The sequence below is a fragment of the Centruroides vittatus genome, unplaced genomic scaffold (assembly GCF_030686945.1).
Source record: "Centruroides vittatus isolate TY-2023 unplaced genomic scaffold, ASM3068694v2 contig_1381, whole genome shotgun sequence".
Classification (NCBI taxonomy): domain Eukaryota; kingdom Metazoa; phylum Arthropoda; class Arachnida; order Scorpiones; family Buthidae; genus Centruroides; species Centruroides vittatus.
The window spans coordinates 1,424,689-1,444,957 of NW_027120867.1; the positions used below are offsets into that span (position 1 = coordinate 1,424,689).

Here is a 20,269-nt window from a genome sequence, read left to right on the forward strand (position 1 = left end):
TTAAAGTTCATAATTATGTTATATAAATATGTTTTATTGTACAAAAAGGTAAATAAATATTGATTTTTTTCGACGTTTGTCGCACGTTTTTTTCTCTCATTTAAGTATTAATTTGTAACATTATGCCTCGTATACTATAGTATACAATATACAGTAGTATATAACATTACAATACACCTACTGTACTTTGCACTGTAGTATACAACTGTTGTAATTAAGAAGGTTCAGGTCCCACTTACCTTGTATTGATAGTATAGGCTACCTACTACAGCAGGGGTCCCCAACCTTTTTGTACCTAAGAGCACGTTTTAGAATACCGGTCGGACGGCGGGCACCATTTATTTTTTCAAGGTGAATTTAGAATTGGACATAGTTAATAATACATACACATGATATACAAAAAACATTTAATTCCAAAAATGTAATTTAACATACAAAAATATTAACAATAATTTTTATAAAACAAGTAATTACTAAACAATGCATGCAAAATCTACAAAGTATAAAAATTCTTTATAAAAAAATGTAAATCTCAAAGTCAATGTGATTTTTGGCATTTCATTTCATTGGCCATTGCTTTGTAATTAGAAGAGTGTGATGTTATTCCTGCTCGTAAGCAATCATCAAGGTGTTCATCTGTAAGTCGTGATCTGTACTTTAATTTTATAATGTTCATTGTCGAAAACAATGATTCACACAAGTATGTGGAACCGAAAAACGATTTTATTTTATATTTTGCTTTTTTCAAGAATGTTTCTTTCAACTATATTCCAGAAATTCTCATCTGATAAAATGGATTTTAGGATAATGTCGTTCTGAAGATCCAAAATTTCTATCTCTACCCCTCCAGCCTACCCCCTCTGGAGAGACCCGGGATCAAATCCGATCGGGTCGAAAAATCCCCAGGAATTTTTCTGGATCGTCCAAGCGGATATGTCGGGCTCTGTTCCTCATCACCTGGCCGCCCAATTGTACGGTGGCCGAATACATAATGGGCTTGCTTAAAAAGGCCTTAGTGCCTACAGGGGGGGGGAAGTTTAAAAAAGGAAAAGTTAAAATTGCTTAAAATATCTTTTAAAACAGAAAAACCTAAAACCAAATTGATGAAGGGGCATGATATATGCAAAATGCACAGATTAGTTTAATAAAGAAATGTCAGTCAACTTTCAAATTAAATAACTGTGGTTTGAGAAGTTCTTTGGAATAGGAAAATTATTATTATTTTTGTTCTACTTTTATTATTTAAGGATTAACATGTCTAGATTATAACAATAAGTATTAAAATTTTGTCACAAAAAAGAATATTTAAAAAAATTACTTCTACAGACACTTTCAATTTTTACTTAAAAATAGATATATTCATTTATTGTAAAGGAGACAAACAAAAATGTATTTAAAAAAAAGCATAATTTGAAAAACATAATAAAACAAATATTTGTTTTATGTGGGTCTGTAATTAATCAAAAACGACAAAACACCATTTTAAAGTGATTTTTATTCAAGTAACGTATTTATAAATAAAATGTAGCCATGTCAAATTTATGTAACCCAAAAAGTAGCCAATGCGCCAAATGATATTTTTTACGCCAAACTAAAAAAAGGGTAGCCAAATTTGGGGCAAAGTGGCCAAATATGGCAAGGCTGGATGACCTCCAGACAAATGTCTGCATTGTCACAGCAACAATAGAAACGGTCCGATTCATTTCATTTTAGGTATGGAAAATTTGGTTGGCGAAAATTTCGCGCGAGGCAAAAAACAGATCGGTCGCATTTCGCTTTGTGCTTTTATCTGTGTTGGGTGCCATTTCTACTTTTGTGTGGTTAATCATTAAAAATGAAAAAACTTTTACATAGCATTTTATTGAAAACTGAAATATTTTTATTTTTATTGTGGTCGCACAGCAGCGGGCACACACAAAACGATCGGCGGGCGCTATGGTGCCCGCGGGCATAGGGTTGGGGACCCCTGTACTACAGTATACAAAATATACCGTAGTGGATGTACTAAATTATAGCTTAATATTATGTATTATATACTCTTATCTTGTATTGCCTCAATAGAAATTAGTTATAATTGTTTGCAATTTACATACATCTCGTATTATTTTTAGTGCCTCTGAATTGTATAATTTATACTGTTAATATATAACAGTAGGTCATAAATATTCAGTTTACTAATAAATAATCCAATTAACTGTAAAAATATATTGGTCACTCAATAATTAATTATTGATTATGTTTGTAATAAAGCTCGAATCAGTTGAAAGTTGACCTCGATATATTTAACGAAAATCGAAGGTAGTCAACTCGTTTGTCTATATTTTTCATACTAAAATATTTATGCAATCCAACTAAGTCGTAATATATATTTTGTTCATTTTGTGTTTTCGTAGTAACCATGACGATAGGCGATGTTTAACGAAGCGAACATCCAAATTTTTCGGTTAGAAACACCAATTTTATTTGTTGTCATTCTAAAATCTCTCATCACACTATTGTAAGTATCTACACTTTCGATTGGATATTTCATTCTTTTATTCGCACACATCATCTTTGTGTAATTTTCTTTATCTCATAAGCTTAAATGAGCATTTAGAGTGTCGTATTTAAGTTTTAAAATACTTTTTTACTAATATTTAGAAGCGCAAACGGAATTAGAGCAGTGATTATTATTAACTTTTATTTTCCTAAATTTTCGGGATTGAATCGATGGAATAAGCCAATGGAGGTTGCTAACAGGGTGCTTCTATGGAAAACTAACCCCTATTTAGGTGTTAATTCAAAATCATGCAGAGCCTACAAATAGTAGAATAGATAAAACCACCGAACACCGATCGCGGGTTTGAGCCTTGCCAGAGGGTGAAATTTTCCGGGTTTTCTTCACCTGTCTAACACCTAAATAGGGGTAAACTTCCTAAAAAAAGTTCTCACGGAAAACAGATAGCACACTTTGTCGTATCTCATCAAACGAAACCAAACCAAAATCATGGGATTTATGGAGTTTTAACCGATCCGACCCCTGGTAATCTTTCCTGAGAAATTTCAGTCGGAGTTCCAGTCACTCGTATTGGCCCGTTTCGCGAAGATTGGGCAAATTGAAGCCGATCGGCCCATTCTGTGCTAGAATCTGGACAAAGTTAATTCAACATTACTTCAAGCAAAAGATGATCACGTCTCTTATTTCCAGTACACAAGGTTGGCTTCGTGAATATTAGGCTAATTTATCTCGATAATATTGCATTATTATTCTGTTTAGCAAAATACTAATTTATCTCCGACGGAAATATATAAATAATTAGCTTTATATTAATAATACAAATATTGATATTTTTTCAGATATTTTACTATGAGCATCGAAATGCACATAATTATCTCGATCGTATTCCTCACCGTAGGATCCATAATGGTGTTGACTGGAGTGGTCCTCTGTTGCTGGACTAAGCCAGTTCTGTACGCTAGAGGACAGCTTTACGATAGATTAGTGACGTCGGTGCTTCCTCCACCTTCGCCCGACATTCCACCTTTGTTTCCACCCGCACCATCTCCCACTAATTCGGAAATGATGTACTACAGCCCGACTTGGGAAGGAATTAAAATTTATAAAGGTCCGTGGGATTGAAACATTGAATGGTGAATCACATTGTTCAACGATATAAATTCATCAGCACTTAGTATCAACAGCGGTGGAGATGATCCATCATATTTCCTTTACTTATAGGAATTCTGATGCATCTCTCTCTCTCTCTCCATTCTTTAATTTATGGCGCCTAAATTAAATTTAAATTACAGATAAACTTTATGTAGATGTTTAAGTAAAGAATCATTTCATTAAAATCTGTCATACCTTTAAAGTTTTAATCGGTATAATTTTTATGACGTTTTTTAAGTGTGAATTTAATGTTAAATTTTCGATTCTAATATATTTTGTCTTAAACAGTTAACGATTTTAGCACAAAATTTGTCTTGATAAATGGCATGTTATCCTTTGGGCAAAGAGGGCAATTGCCTGGGGCACCCATTAACTGAGGACTCCAAACTACTCTTTTATATGAAAATTTCTCCGAAGAAAAATGTCCGAAGTCAACTCTATACCTGGGACCCCTAATTCAAATTTACCTGGACTCCACGAAGCTATCCCTGTCATGGACAAAGACCTCCTCTTCTGTGGGTCATCTCACTTCTAATGATTAATATCTTTGCTCTTCTATATCTGCAGAGGGTTACCGAGGGGAGGCGTTGGGGCGGTCCGGGTGTCACCCGGTGAGTGTAGGGGTGACACCCGACTGTGAAAAAATAAGTCGCGAAATAAACCTTGACAACGCGCTTTAACATTAAGTCATGGAAAGTTCGACCGACCCAACAACCCATGACTAAAAAAAAGGCTAGTCAATATAAACCTATGTGATGATATCGCTTATTCGATATAGCGTTCACGTTTGCTCGAGTGCTGGCATATTACAATTCAATAATCCGATACTGTTTTATAAAACAGTTAAGAAGGGTGACACTACGATATCCGCCCCGGGTGTCACCCATGCTAGCTACGCCACTGTATATCTGTATTTATATAATGCCTCTAAAGAAAAGGGCCAAAAGACCAAGGGCCTCAAAAGTGTTTACAAAGGCGAGGGACGAAAAAATTTTATAGTAATTGGGAGTTGAATTTATAACAATTGTTTCACACTTCAGTTCTATCCTACTGTATGTAGGTCGACTTTTAGGTCGACTGTAGGTACGATCGACTTTTACGGCTTGTATAAACGCCGGTTTGTTCTCACGAAAACGGGAAAGGAAGATAAAACGATACTAAATAGGTTTAGTACACAATACTCCATGTATTATTAATATTTCCGTTCTCTTTGTCAGAGACAAAAGTTTTCAGAAGTTCCACTATCCTCTTTGTCGGTAGCCAAACATTCCTTGGCGCCCTTCAACGTGGAGACTGATAAAATTGAAATGATTAGAATTAGAATAGAATTATCTTTAATGGACCGTAATTAATCATTAAGTTAAACCAATCCAAATATCAATGATGTTAAACAAGAATCTAACTTGCAAGATCAAAACAAAGACTAAGATTTTAAATTTCGAGACTAAGGTTTAAGAGCCTGAAACCTTGTGACTGCTTTTTCACTTGTGAGAATTTGAAATCCTCACAGTTAAAAATCATTATATAAAATATAATATAATTTGCAAAGCAAAAGATGGTTTATTGTGGAAAAGACAAATTATATTAACAAGCAGTGCGAGTCAAGTATTTCCGTAATAGACTGCTCTCTTTATGACCAGATCAACGAGAAATCCCTTTCTACAGAAAACTGAAACTGAATTATTTGGAAAATCGAAATAAAAGTAAAGATAAAGAATAATATATTGAAAAATATTTACAATCTTTATAAGAACTGTATTTTAACCGGTTGATGTACTTAACATGTTAAGTACAGTACATCAACCGGTTAAAAATATGCTTTTCGGTACTAAATTCCAATAACGAATCTATACATATTTGAATTTATAGAGCGAATTTCGTTTAGATACGGTTACAAGTTTGCCAGGAAATTACAAAATACGCAATACGTAAGTTTTCAAAAATTCAGAACGGTTAAAACATTAATTGTGCACCTTTCGTTATTGTATTAGATGACAATTTACTTTGAACAGTCGTATGTTAATCGCGCTATGCTCACCAGAACAATTGGGCTCTCCAGTAAGATGATAAAAGTTGCCACAAAAGCTACTCGACGTAACGTAGTGAACGATTAAAATGGCAGCCCGAGATCGAAAACCTCCGGGAATTTTTCGGGGGTAGGCCATCTGGATACGTCGCACCCCACCACCCTCACATCCCGGCTGCCCCGTTGGGGGCCTAGCTAAACCCGTAATAGGCTTGCCAAAAAGACCCCCTTAGTAATTTTTAAAATGTTTATTTAAAGATAATTACCAATAGTTTAAATTTCTTTATTTCTGTATCCTACAGTTTTTTAATATTATTTTCTACATCTTATTTTGTTAATTTAACAAATACTTTTCGTGCCAGATTTCCAATGAGAATGAATGACGACGACTCACACAAAAATGCAACTGTACGAATAAAATTCATATTATTTCATTGTGGTGCCTGATGGAAAGCTGTCTTTTAATTTCAAACCCTATAACCGCCATTGATATGGCCGAATTTAGGCTTTCCACATCGTTTTCTACAGGTATTTTAACTCTGCATCCTTCGTATTCACACGCCAGTTTCTTGGCTTCGTTACTCAAACCTTCCGTTTCTCCTCCAATCAACAGAACGCATTTGTCGTCATACGTGACGTCCGTATAATTATATTGTGGAAGATGTACGTATTTAAACTTTTGCAGCTCGTTTTTATCTTCGTACGTCTCGTCGATTATTAACTTTTCACCTTCTTTTACTTCGATAACTCTTTCGCTAGAGAAATTTTGAAAAGAATTTTCTTTCTGGACATCGTCTCGATTATCTGCCAGATACACTTTGGCATTTTCTGGAATATATGTATTTACGATATTCCAACAGACGTCGTTTACTATGGGCACTCGGAAATGCGCTCCACACCCGCTTCTTAATACTTTCGGATCCCAAACGTCAACGCAACCTGGAAAAAATATTTTTTAAATGTATTATTGTGACAGCGTTACAATTTTTCGTTATAATGCTCTCAATTTACTAGTGTCTTTCCCCCTGTACGTCATACTTTTCCTGTTAACAATGGAGTCATGCCGGTCATCTATCTGCAGCTTCAAAGGTCCACTGTGCCAATCGAAATGAAATCTAAAGAGCCACCTTAAGATCCCGGGGATATTCCATGCACGCCACTGTATCCTCAGTTTCTGGCTGACAAAATGTACTTTTGTGAGTCGACCATAATTCTGAACTTAGCCAATTTTTGATAATCTGAAATTATGAAAATCTTAATGTCGAAAATGACCTTTTGGCCGTTGCAACTGGAATAGTGACTATAATCTTTAAACATTTTTATATATTTGGGACTAGACTAGACTGATCGGATAAGTCAATGCAACACTTGGATAATCTGCGCAGAGGACTTTCTGGAAAACAGGTCCCATTTAGGTTTTAGACACGCGAAGTAAACCTGGAAAACTACGCGTGACTGGCTCGGTGGTCGGGCACGAAACCGTGACCGACTACCGCTGTTCTGTAGTTTTATCCACTAGATATGTATATGTTACAGTCAAAACCCGTTTTTAGTTAGAACGCGTTTTAACTAGTTGAAACTAGTTTATACTGGATGTCTTTGTTAAAACCCGTTTTGTCTAGTTAAAACTAGTTTTAACTCAAATTCATTTTTGACTAGCAGTAAATTCTAGTTTTAACTAGACAAAACGGGTTTTAACAAAGACATCCAGTATAAACTAGTTAAAACGCATCCTAACTAAAAACTGGTTTTGACTGCAACATATAGTGATTCGGGGTAAGATGCCTACTTTTTGATATTTTCAAACGATGACGTCAGATATTGTCGTGTGTTTGTATGATGAATCGTTGGGCCAATATTGAGTGCAGAAAGCTGTAGTTGGCTACCGTTACCCCATTTTCTACATCTGAGAAGAATAAAAGCAAGATAAGAACGAAGTTTTCGTTGTAAAATGTTTCTAGAATCATTTTAAAAGTTAAAATAGAATTTATTAAAAATTGCGGAATTAATGTGTGATGTAGTTAAGATTCTAAAGTTTCTATTGTGAGCTACCGCCGATCCCGATCAGACATGCTAGAACACGTACAACGTAGGCATCTTACCCTGACAAATGAAAAAGATGCCACCTTTTTCATGGGGTAACATGCCTATTTTTTGTTAATTGAATTCCAATATGCCTATTTTTAATAAATTTTTGTGTTCTCGTTTTATTGCAGGATATGCATACAAATTATATAACGACTTCTCAAAAAGGTTTTTGGACTGAAAAAAGCTTTCAGCTAGCTATAGAGCACGTTAGAACGGGCGGAAACTTAACAATACTTATACTGTGCTGTTATACCCCACGTTTCTTTACGCCGCGCTGGAGAAGCGCTTTACAGCAAACACACTGAAACTGGTTTCTAATTGGCCAACACTGCTTGTGACGTCATTTCACTACACTGTCGCTGCATAAAGAAACGCTGGGATACTTACCATGAAGTACTTTATACTACATATGCAATAAATTAAATTTGGTTAAGATATTCGAAAATTAATTTTATGCAATTATATTTGTTATCTTACCCTAATGGCATTTGGCATCTCACCCGGATACTTAGGGTGAGATGCCTAAAATGCCAGACAGTAATAAAGTCGTCATTGCAAACACAATATACTCCAAAGTTTTATTTGAAAAACATGCTCAAGAATATGATAATTTCGTTAGAGGCCTCCAAAACCCAAATTTTCGCTATAATTTCCTTTATAAGCATAATGTTAGGTATCTTCTCCTGAATCACCATACTTAACTTTATTTCCCCAAACATATTTATGTAGCTAAAATTAGTTGTAACTAATGTTAAAAGTTAAAATTAATCAAACTAAATCAAAACATATACAGCAGTAAATTAACTAGACAAAACCCAGTTTGTCTAGTTAAAACTAGAATTTACTGCTAGTCAAAAATGAATTTGAGTTAAAACCAGTTTTAACTAGACAAAACGGGTTTTAACAAAGACATCCAGTATAAACTAGTTTCAACTAGTTAAAACGCGTTCTAACTAAAAACGGGTTTTGACTGTAACATATATATATTTGAGAATATGTCTTGTAAGCATTTCATCAAATACTGTAATGTGCATTTTGGGAAATATTTTTGTTTTGTGAAATTTTTCCTTTACAATTTGTATTCTGCTATTTATACATTTAAATAGAAGTTCTCCAGCCGTAAAGTGTACTTTTTAAACAAATATTTCAACTTTTATCCAAATATTTGACCAAAATAATGGCAATCTTGTTACCATTTTGGTCAAATATTTGGACAAAAATATTTAATATTTTGAAACCATGTGTTTTATGTATTTTTCATTCAAATGATTCAAGAGTAACTTCAGAAATCAGATAAAAATAGTTACACCATAATATTCTTCTTGAATTGTTCAAATATTATGTCAGTATACTTGTTTTCCAACTACTCTGTGAATTGAATTCATTATGTATTCATCATCATCAATATTATTGAAAACACCTTCAAATTTTACATATAACATTATATATATTTTTTAAATAATAATCTGTGCTGTTTCTTGTATTTTTTAAGTTCTAAAATTGTACTTTCAACTGTTTGAACAAGCACACATAAGTCTGCTGATTTAAATTACAGAAATTTACTAACTGTAAGTGGCAATGTTTACGACCGAATTACTTTTGTCGTCAAGAACAATAAAATAAATTTTGATTTCCTTAAAGCATTTAGCAATATACTTGCCTTATACGAGTCCTTATCTCTCCAATTTCCAACAACTTCTAATAATCTTAACAGTGGTATGAAAAGCTTAATCATTACCATGACTAAATCATGATGATCAACCCATTGAGTTTGACACATTTGTTTCAATGACACTCATTTTGGTGTGGGATGTATTTCTGAAATTTTTTCTTGCAACACTGCAATCTTTTTGATATATTAGTGATATTATATACTTTTTCTATCACCGAAATGCAATTATTAATATCTCGAACATCATTGGCTTTATATATCGCCAAATTTAAACAACGTGAAATGCAACGAATGTAAATGACTGCAGGACATTTCTTCATAATTATTGCTTACATCTCGTGTAATGCACCCGGCATAGCTGCAACACCATCTTAATCTTGACCCCTTAAATATTGAATATCAAATTCAAAAAGGCTAAGGTCAATATACACAGACTTTATTTTAAAATGTTAACAAAACTTCAGCTAAATCTATGTCTTGTGTTGATAATTACTAGAAATAGATGCTCATTCAGTTGTTTGGTCTCATCATTAAAATATCTTACACATATACAAAATTATTCTATACTACTAATATCTGTTGTTTTTCAGCAAGAATTGAGAAGCATTTAGTTCTGTTTACTTGCTCCGCTACTTATTTTAAAATAATTTCATTATAACTAATAATAATCTAATTCTGAATATCCCATGATATATAGACTATCTTGCATCATTCAGTGAGGTTACCAAATGGATTCTTAATTGCTGATCTCCTGAAATTATTCTAAACCTTAAATGTTGGTACGTCTTATTCAATACAATAATGTTTATTAGTTTATTGCTCGTTGTTTTGTGAGAATCCTAAACATGAAATAAGCAATTATTTATTGCGACATCATCACAATGTCAAGCCGCAATTTTTAATTTATTTAATTTAAAATATATGCTCTCCACATCAAATTAGTAGTGGCTTGCCCTCTATATCATACTTTTTCTTTAACAATAGAGTTGTGCTAGTCATTTATTAACTGCTTTCGGGGGAAAAGTTTTGAACTGAAACAACACGACTTCCGATTTGCATCGGAAGTTCATATATAGTTAATCGGGACCTTCTGCCCCTAAGGTTTCCATATCTGGTCTCAGATTTCATCTATCTAACTTATAATTGCAGCTCAATTACTTATTGATGTTTGAATATATTGATGCTAATGCTCTATGTAAATAAAAAGTATATGAATGGTGTTCCATAGCATCAGAAAAGTTGATAACCAGTGATGTAAAGCATATACAGAATTTATTAACGTTACATTCATTTATCTAATTGAGTGTCATAAGTAGAGAATTAAGGATAATTTAATGGCTTCCTTCTATTAGGTATCGACATCTTTTATATTAATAAAAAATTAATGAAATTATTATTCTGAGTTTGAGTGTTTCTTCTTGGTAAAACTTTTGTGTTTTACCAAATTCCAAACAATAATGTTTCTAAGATACAAACTTCATTCAATAAGATTTTTGTCTTGTTATACTGCTAACATGTATGGAATAAAAATGTGTATATAATTTGTAAGCTAAAGACTGAATTTTAAATAATGATCTGTGTTTGAATTCCTTATAACTCCTGCAATTTTTGTCCAATCCAGATGAAATTTTGGTTATATTCATTTTCTGTTCTGACAAAAAAAGTATAGGCTACTTATTTTGTGGAAATAATAGCTATAGAATAAACGTCTTATCGATTTCAGATTGGTGATTGCACTTATGTTGTGGTGACGTCAGTGACCATGTGATGTTCATGCTCGACAAAGAAATTTCTCTTAAGCTGCATTTTAAATGTCTTGGCAAATGGCATATTTTAAATTTACTTCATTAAATTTAAAATTTAAACTTTAAAAAATGTTAGCCTCATCGTGTCACTTCTATAATAAATTTTTTTAAAATCTTTCAATAGCAACCATGTGACATTCTATTATCCAATTGAAAGTAATGATCTAACAAACCCATTATTTAAAAAGTGTTATCATCTAATTAACGTATGTACAATTAATCTTTGTTTTATCAATGTGGAATTAAAAAGACTCGCTATTTTGTCGAGAAAAAAAATTTGCCTAGGGTGCCTGTGGGAAAGCATAAGAGTAAAAATTGGTCTGGTAAATTATAGATCTAAAAGAATAAGAGACCCCGAAGACCGTGAAGTCCAACTTGAACAACATCAAGTAAGAATGGCTTTGTCAAGGACTGCAGAAACAGCATCCCAATGTCGAGCTTCAAGTCAAGCTTGAAGCTCTTCTCAATTCTTCAATCTCTACTTTCTTATAAAACATATTTTGTCATGCTTGATGGGAAAATTTCTAGTTTCTGATAAGTTAATTCTTAAGTTAACCAAATATCTTTTCTCCTGATATTCAATTTATACAGATTCTAACATATATAATTAAACTTAGAAACATTTTTCATTATTTACCTTTCATTAGAATAATATTTTGGCATCCAATAGCAGCTCCACTTCTTAAAATAGTACCCAAATTTCCAGGATCTCTTACGTTATCACATATTACAGTCAGAGGAATTTTTTTCTTATTTAAATAAACAATGTTTTTTTTATTTGGTTCTTTAAACACACCTACAAAACAACAATAAGTTTAATATTAAACCATTGTATGATCAAATAATTTATTAAAAATTTAAAACAGAATTATTAACATTTTCTATTTTTCATTAAGTGTAAATAAAAAATTTTTTCCTCTATTTTTTCACTTTTCTTTGGACTTAAATTAATATTTCTCTATATACTTTACACATTATAGCTATTTTTTGTTTAAGTATTTAAAATAAATAAATTTAAGTACTAAAAAATGAAAATAATTATTATCTTTTACAATGTATTTCACTGTTAACATAAAATATTGATATTTCAATACCCATTAGTCCAGGTGCTGTAGTTAGATCAGACCATAAACTCAGCTGTTTATAAAACACTTTCATTATTTTAACATGAGGAATTTTCTTAAAATGAATTCCACGAAGATTTTCTTCTTTGCTGAAAAATATTGTTTCAATCTCTGCACCAGCAGTTATAGCATCATTTATTAATCTTTTGCCTTCTAACAGAAGTTTACCGGCTTTCTCTCTTTGTTTACGAGACTTCAAAAGCGTCATGACTTTTCTGTAAAAAAAACAATAAAAATGTTGTATCTATAACTATTAATATTCATAAAAAAAGTTCTAGAGAAATCAGAAAGTTTCTCTATAAACATTAATACAGTAGTACTCTGATTATCCGAGCCCCGATTAACTAAGGTTCCATATTATCTGAAGCAAACCTGTAAACGAATACAGGTAAACCCCGTATAACACGAGAGTTACGTTCCAAAAAATTGCCGTGTTATGCGAATCCGTGTTATACAAAACAAAGAACTAATGCGAAAAGGGGGGTTAGGTTCCAAAAATTAAAAAACATGCTGTTAAATCCTTCTTTAAATCGGATTTATTATTCACAAGTCGAAAGGCCGAGATGCAGGCAGGCATCGGGGCATACAAAATTACAAATAAAAATAATAATATACTGAATATTATACTGTAAAAATATAAAATAAATATAAAATAATTTATATTGTTAATTTAAATAGTAGCCAGGGGTGCCCCTAGTGGCCATTTTTGGGATACAGTGATATAATCTGGTTTTTCAGCTTTATATAGTAGATTTTTTTCATGGGTAAAATACTTATTTATTATTTAAGTAAATATTTTACCAGAGGATTATTCATCCTATATGATGATCTCAGCTTAAGCATCATCAACTGGTAACAGTTTTTATTACATTCCATGTTGTGCTGTACGAGTATTTTACCTAATTCCCGAACCGTGTTAGAGTGAACCCGCCACTATAAGACATACAACTCTAAAGAACTTTTAAAAATGTTAAATGACGACATACTTTAAAATGATTTGTTTCTGTTACCTGTTACCTCATTAAACTTTAATGTGAGACAAACCACTAGTACTAAATGTAATATAATAATACAAATTTTTAGCTGTATAATAAATATGTAAAAAATGCTGTTCTTATGCAGGGAGATTCAACAGATCTTAGACAAATTTTAACAGTAGGTCAGGATTATAGAAACAAACCATTTTTACTTAGAAACATATAACTGTAAATGCCACCTGAATGTTCTAATAAACATGTATACTATTTCAACATCTGACTATTACTGATAAAATCATATTCATATTTTAAATACAGCTTGTAAATTGATTCAAGTCTAGTTTCTTATTTATTTGATTTAAATGTGAATATGACATTCATGAATTCTATTTCTGCATAAGGCTATTATTTGAATTGCACAAAACTGTGACCATAAAAATGTTTAATGAAATGTTCAAAAAGAATCAAATGCCTGATCACGATCTGATGGATGATTAGAGTTTCTTAAATTATGTTAAAAATATATAAACCTTGATAAAACTTCCAAAAATTTGTAGTTATCCTTTTTTACTTTTCCAACTTGTCATCCGAGGTGAATGTTAAAATAAGAACCAGTTTAAAAAATTATGTACCTTTGTATTTTTTTATTTTTATGACAGTATTTATTGTTTTTAATCAAAACTTTGTTCTATGAAGTACAATAACACACTGATGAGGATCAGAAGATCTAAATGCATTTATGAGAAAAGTAAAGAAAATAACAAAGTAATGGTTTTAAAGTCTTTTAAACTCGGTTTATTATTTTAACATTCACCTCCAACAAAAAGTTTGGAAAGTAAAAAGGATAACTACAAATTTTTATCAAGTTTATATATTTTTAACAGAATTTAAATAAATACCCAACTTTGATAAACACGAAAAGATTAGAATAATTTTTCCTAATTTTTTTTAACAGATTTAATATGATTAGAGTTGTTTGATCCGACGACGAGACGTATTTGGTCTTAAAAATCCATTTTATACGCCTTTATTTTCCCAGAATAATGCATACTTTTATGTCGGTAGGACATCATTCCTATATTTTTTTGTAACGGGAAGATATAAATGATATCAAATCAATATAATAGCGTACATTAATTTTGTTATTCGAAGTATTCGTACATACTTTAATTCAAATAAGAAGCGTATAGTAGAGAGGAGTGAATAAATTCATTCACAAATATGCAAAGGTCAATTCGACGGCAAAGGAGACGAAGAAAACGACACGTCGAAATAAAATCCAGATTTCGCACTACGTCGAACACCGTCACATAAAAACACAAAAGATTAAATAAGCTAAAAAAATTTACTACAATATACTTATATTAAAATTTCAATTTATATCATCAAAATGTGGTAGTAACTTCAATTAATGCAAAGTTTCCTTAATTCAAAAACAAATGCTAAATATCCATATAATCAACTATTCCAAAAAATAAATAAATAATTCATCTTAAAACAGATGAACTACTTTGAAAATTCATACTTCATTAATAAGTACCCGAAATAAATATATAATAAACGGTTTTAATTTATTAAATGTTAAAGAATTCAAATACATACACAAACGGTTGAGAATTATCTCCTAGTTTCTCATAAGGCGGTATTTCAGCTTCCGCCACTTCTACAGTTCTTTTGCTTCGATTCTTTAGCTCTATTTCTCGTTTCAGTTTAGTCATAACTTCACTTTTTGTTAACGGTTCAACACTTTCTTTCGAACCGTTTTCGGTAATAACGTGGATGGGTTTCCTTCTAAGTCCTTTACGATAACTTCGTTCACTTTCAAAGCAATAATATTTTGAAATCGAAGGTAACCGTCGAATAATACTTGTCGTTCTCCAAGACATTTTGGAGAAATGAAGTTAGTTAATCTTTTATTCAAAAGGTATTACCACTTTCATCAACACATAAAAGCGATAATAAGAATTAATAAATATCTTAAATACATTTTAAATTATGCCCAACAGAAAACGAGTTTACAAATCTTCATTCTGATATCGGGTAATTAGTAATGGTATGTCTTTACACATTATATTATATACGTAAAGATTTAAATAATATACTTCACTCGTCTTCGCACAGACTGATCTACTTGTACGATTCGAATAATCAAAAGAAAAAGACAGAAAATAATTATAATGTCATTGTATGCGTTACCACGTGTTTGATAAGGACGCCGCCATATTTAATTTTTCCGGGTGTTGCCAGAAATTGCGGTCGCTCCGCCGCGCTGCCGTTTGTAGACATTTGCCACCTACCGTGTAAGAAAAGAATGGCTAATTAAACACGAAAGTACTTTGTTATTTCTAACACCAAATGGTATACAAAAATAATTCCATATTGAAAGAAATGACAATGGACAGAAAATCCATCACTGCCATGCGCACGATATGCCTGTCATCACGTGCAGTGATGCAACAAGGTGGGTGCAATAGGTCCCGTCGGTCCATCATTCCCTCCTGCATCCAGCGGTTACAGATCTGCATCACAGTTGCTTGGTTACGTCTGATATGATCACCGATTTCTCTGAAGGATAATCCGCAATCCCTATAGGCAACTATTCTTTCTCGGTCGAACTCAGAAACGTGCTTAAAAGACACTCGTTTTCTTCTGCATGGCGTACTGAAGCTGCTTACGCCAAAAAATGCACAAAACAAAATTCCAGTACTTCAAAACGGCCTTCTATTCTCCCTTTATATAGCACTTGCAGGTGGCACAACAGGTGCCCATGATGTGTGTCTGCGCTGAAATGCAAATCAATTGCATATCTCATTGCTGCATATGCATGGTGCAAATTTTACTTGATTTGGATGCTTCCTTGAGGGTGTTGCATTTTTGATGGTCATATTCTAGGTGGTTATTAAATCGTTTAATTGTTACCGTATTTTACGGACTATAAGACGCTACAGACTATAAGACGCACTTTAATTTTTAAGTATTTTTAAGCATTTTTTTTTTTTTTAAATACCTATAAGATGCTACGGACTATAAGACGCACCTGAATTTTGGAGGCAATTTTTCGAAGAAAAAAATGCGTCTTATAGTCCGTAAAATACGGTATATCTAAATAATTTAATTTGTTTATATTTTTCGATCTCATAAGTAAATTTAATACCTGAATTAAGACTATTTGCTTGTTCCAGTATTTGGTCGGGTGATGTTATTTTACTGTCATATATAAGAATTATATCGTCCACGTACCTTGCCAGAAATTTTATTCCTATAATTTCTATGGCCATGTCCGTGTCTATCATAAAAATCTCTGCCAGTTTTGGGCCAATGACGGAACCCATAGAAATACATCTTTTTGGCGAAAATACAGCATAAAGAATGCGAACGCTTTGATATCAAAATAGAAGGTGGAACAATATTGTCGGAATATAAACTGATGGGTCTGGACATAGTGTCAAGGTACATTGACACTATGTCCAGACCCATCAGTTTATATTCCGACAATATTGTTCCACCTTCTATTTTGATATCAAAGCGTTCGCATTCTTTATGCTGTATTTTCGCCAAAAAGATGTATTTCTATGGGTTCCGTCATTGGTCCAAAATTGGCAGAAGCCGTACCGAAGAGGCTAACGAGAAGGCGAAATGCATATAGGGAAACATTAAGTAATTAAAAAACCTTTTTATCTCTATACTTGTTTGGTTTTTTTACCTTTTTGAGAGAATTCTACTTCATTTTTTTAATAAACGTTTTAGAGTTGTTTTAATTTTTAGTCCTCTTAAAAGTCAGAAAAGGAAGAAAATTCTCGAAATTTTCGTGCACTTTTTTAAAGTACAATACGCAAGATTTGGAAAGTTCTGACTCCGTCGGTTTTTAAATTTCTCTTTACAATAAAGTTAATATATTTGCTGTTCATAGCTGTCTGTAATTTTCTGAAATTTTATTCAATTTTGTTGATTTATGTACAAGATATGATAGAAAACAAATAACTTACTATTATCTACGACAGGGGTGGCCAACTTTTGTGCACATAAGATCTACTTTTTATCGTAAAAATGTGTCGCGATCGACTTGTTGTCATAGGCATAGTCTAAGTGGGAGGAAAGTGTGAAATACATACTATGTTTATACACTGTTTCAGTACGAAGTGCACTCACTGCTTATGAGTCGAGTCATAACTGCATGCATACAGTTGCGTTCGGTTACAAATATAATACATTAGGTCAAGACATCGCCAGCGATCGACCAAAATTGGCTTGGCGATCGACCGGTCGATCGCGATCGACTTGTTGGCCACCCCTGATCTACGAGATGGAAGAATTGTAGCTAATGAGAACCATTTTTACGCATTTTTTTCCTTCGATTTTTATATATAAAATGTAATTAATTTTTGAATTTTCTTATATTTTATCAGAAATGCTAAACTATAAGTATAGTGTGTTCTACAGTACTATTGCGAACAGATATTTTTTTAAAAAATAATTGACTATATGAAATACAGTCAAACCTGTTTTTATGCGGTCTTTTTTTGTGCGATTTATTATTTGTGCGGTATAGTTGGCGACTAGTCTCGTGCGTTTTGTCATGTCTCACGTTAACTTATTATAGGTAAATAAACTTATTATAGCATAAATGCACTTATTATAGTAATATTATTGCACGAATATGCGAAAAATGAAATACTGTAATTTATTTTTTAAGTCAACAAAACACCACCTGGACAAAAATATGTAAAACAGACGATAGACAAGACGATGCAGTCAAGTGCTGACATCTGTTGTCAATAAATTCTACGTGTGTTTTAATTACGTTAATTAAACCTTCAAAGTGCTTTCACATTCCTGGACCATTAAGATAAGATTCATTTCAAAGCGTAAATTGAAGGTAACTGTACTGTATTATTTTTTCTATTTAGATATATAATTTTAGGATTTTTATTTTGTTTAGACATAATCCCTGAAAATGAATAAGGGCAAAAACAAAGGGAAGAGGAAGGTAATTTCCTTAGAGACTAAGACTACGATTTTAAAACGAGTTATTTTCTGTGAGACTTTTTTTATGCGGTCCCTTTCACCGCATAAAAAAATATTTTTTTAATTGTGCTAAGAAAACTATTTTTTATAGCCACTCGTAAAGTTTCGTGCGATTTTTATGCGTTTTTTTATACGGTCCCTATCCACCGCATGAAAACAGGTTTGACTGTATATCCTTAGGGTACTATTCAGTCTACAAATAGGTAGTAAAAACAAAATTTGGGTGTACTATAGATTACTCCCTATGGAATTTCAGGACTTTGATTATATATTTGAACTCGGGGCACCGAAACGAGTTCAACGGTACCCTATTTTTGGACCGGAGACGAAAAATAAAAAAGTTATCATACTTTTTCCCGGCGATCGCGCGATGATAGGGAGTCGCGTCGCTCTCCGCTAAGTGGCCTCGCTATCGCGATCGGGAGTCGCGTGCTTGCCGTTAAAATTGCCTTTAGTAGACGTTTCCCCCCCCCCGTTTTTTACTTTGTTCAAGAACTACCGTGAATCGATCACTAGTTTAGCACATGGCGGCGTGTGGTGGCTCCCATACGAGAGGTCAGTCGGGAGCACAAACAGTGGGAACGGCCGCCATGTTCGCGATCGCGCGATGATCGGAAGTCGCGTCGCTCTCTCCGCTCTCGTATCGCGTGTTTACCCTCCGGAAGATGACCGTAGTCCGACGTCATGGTTTGCAGACTTTACCGCAAGATGGCAATACTAGCAACTACGGTGCCGTCTGCACGAGAGCATTAAAAAAGTATGGTAAGTGAAAAAGTATGATAACTTTTTTATTTTTCGTATCCGGTCCAAAAATAGGGTACCGTTGAACTCGTTTCGGTCCCCTGAGTTCAAATATATAATCAAAGTCCTGAAATTCCATAGGGAGTAATCTATAGTACACCCCAAAACGTTACTGTTTAATTAGAGTTAAAAAGATCGATTACAAATAAAATAACTTATAAGTTATAACTTACATCTAAATACCAACAATTGCCGAATCGTATCGGGCTATTTACGGCTGTTACATAAATTATAAACCAATTTGGCACTAGAATTATTTAATTAAATTATAATTATTAAAGTTAATATGAGACGTTAGGCTCCATCTCATATTAACTTTAATAATTATAATTTAATTAAATAATTTAAATAATTTAGACCTACTGGAAGAAAAATTCGTAGTGACAGCGGGCCAATAGAGAGCAGGGTGCGCGATCCTTGCCATAATGCGGTTTGCGCGCCAATTTTCGTACGTGCGTTAATCAAGCCGAATAGTTTGGCCGAATATTCGGTTTTCGGCCTGAGCCGAATATACTATTCGTTACCTCACTAGTAATTATGCAGATTAAGGGAACATGAATTTTTTAAATTATGTTATATTAAAGAATGTATATTTAATAGTCATTCGGAAAACGCATAACATTTTTCCGGGCGGCCCGTCTATAAAGTGCTACAAACAAAAAATCGTAGGACTACTTACCGATTGTGCCCCGTTCGAGACGCCATTGCTTAAGCTTGCCGCCGTCGTGGAGGTACTGTACACGCTGGACGGCGGATTCACACAAACCGTGTCACGTGACCCAATTTCAACGTCGATCTGTCACGTGACTAGGTCTCTGACGCGTTTCTGGCAGCTTTTCTTCTGGCGGAAGAATTCGATCTTTTTGCACTAATCACGTCAGCAAACGCCGTCTTATTATTAACACGCGATTAACTCTCGTCACTTCGAACAGCTGGCGGACTACAGTTTGACAACTTTGCCTAGTTACGCTTCCGTAACATCGTAACGTTCTATATTCAAATCCCAGTTAATATATGACATCGACGATTTATTTTTCGATCTTAACTCCGCAAAAACAAAACAAATGAAATAATAAATAATCAAATTACTTTAAAATTCAGA

General features: G+C 33.1%; 1 protein-coding gene across 1 annotated transcript; it reads right to left on the reverse strand.

Annotated features, from left to right (window-relative positions):
• Positions 1 to 5,937: 5,937 nt before the first annotated feature.
• LOC136990925 (rRNA methyltransferase 3, mitochondrial-like) lies at positions 5,938 to 15,401 on the reverse strand. Its single transcript, XM_067289397.1, has 4 exons — positions 14,944 to 15,401; positions 12,335 to 12,579; positions 11,878 to 12,036; positions 5,938 to 6,614 (listed from the first exon to the last, which is right to left on the reverse strand). The coding sequence occupies exons 1-4, from the start codon at positions 15,225 to 15,227 to the stop codon at positions 6,097 to 6,099; spliced, it is 1,206 nt and encodes a 401-aa protein (XP_067145498.1). The 5' UTR covers positions 15,228 to 15,401; the 3' UTR covers positions 5,938 to 6,096.
• Positions 15,402 to 20,269: the final 4,868 nt, after the last annotated feature.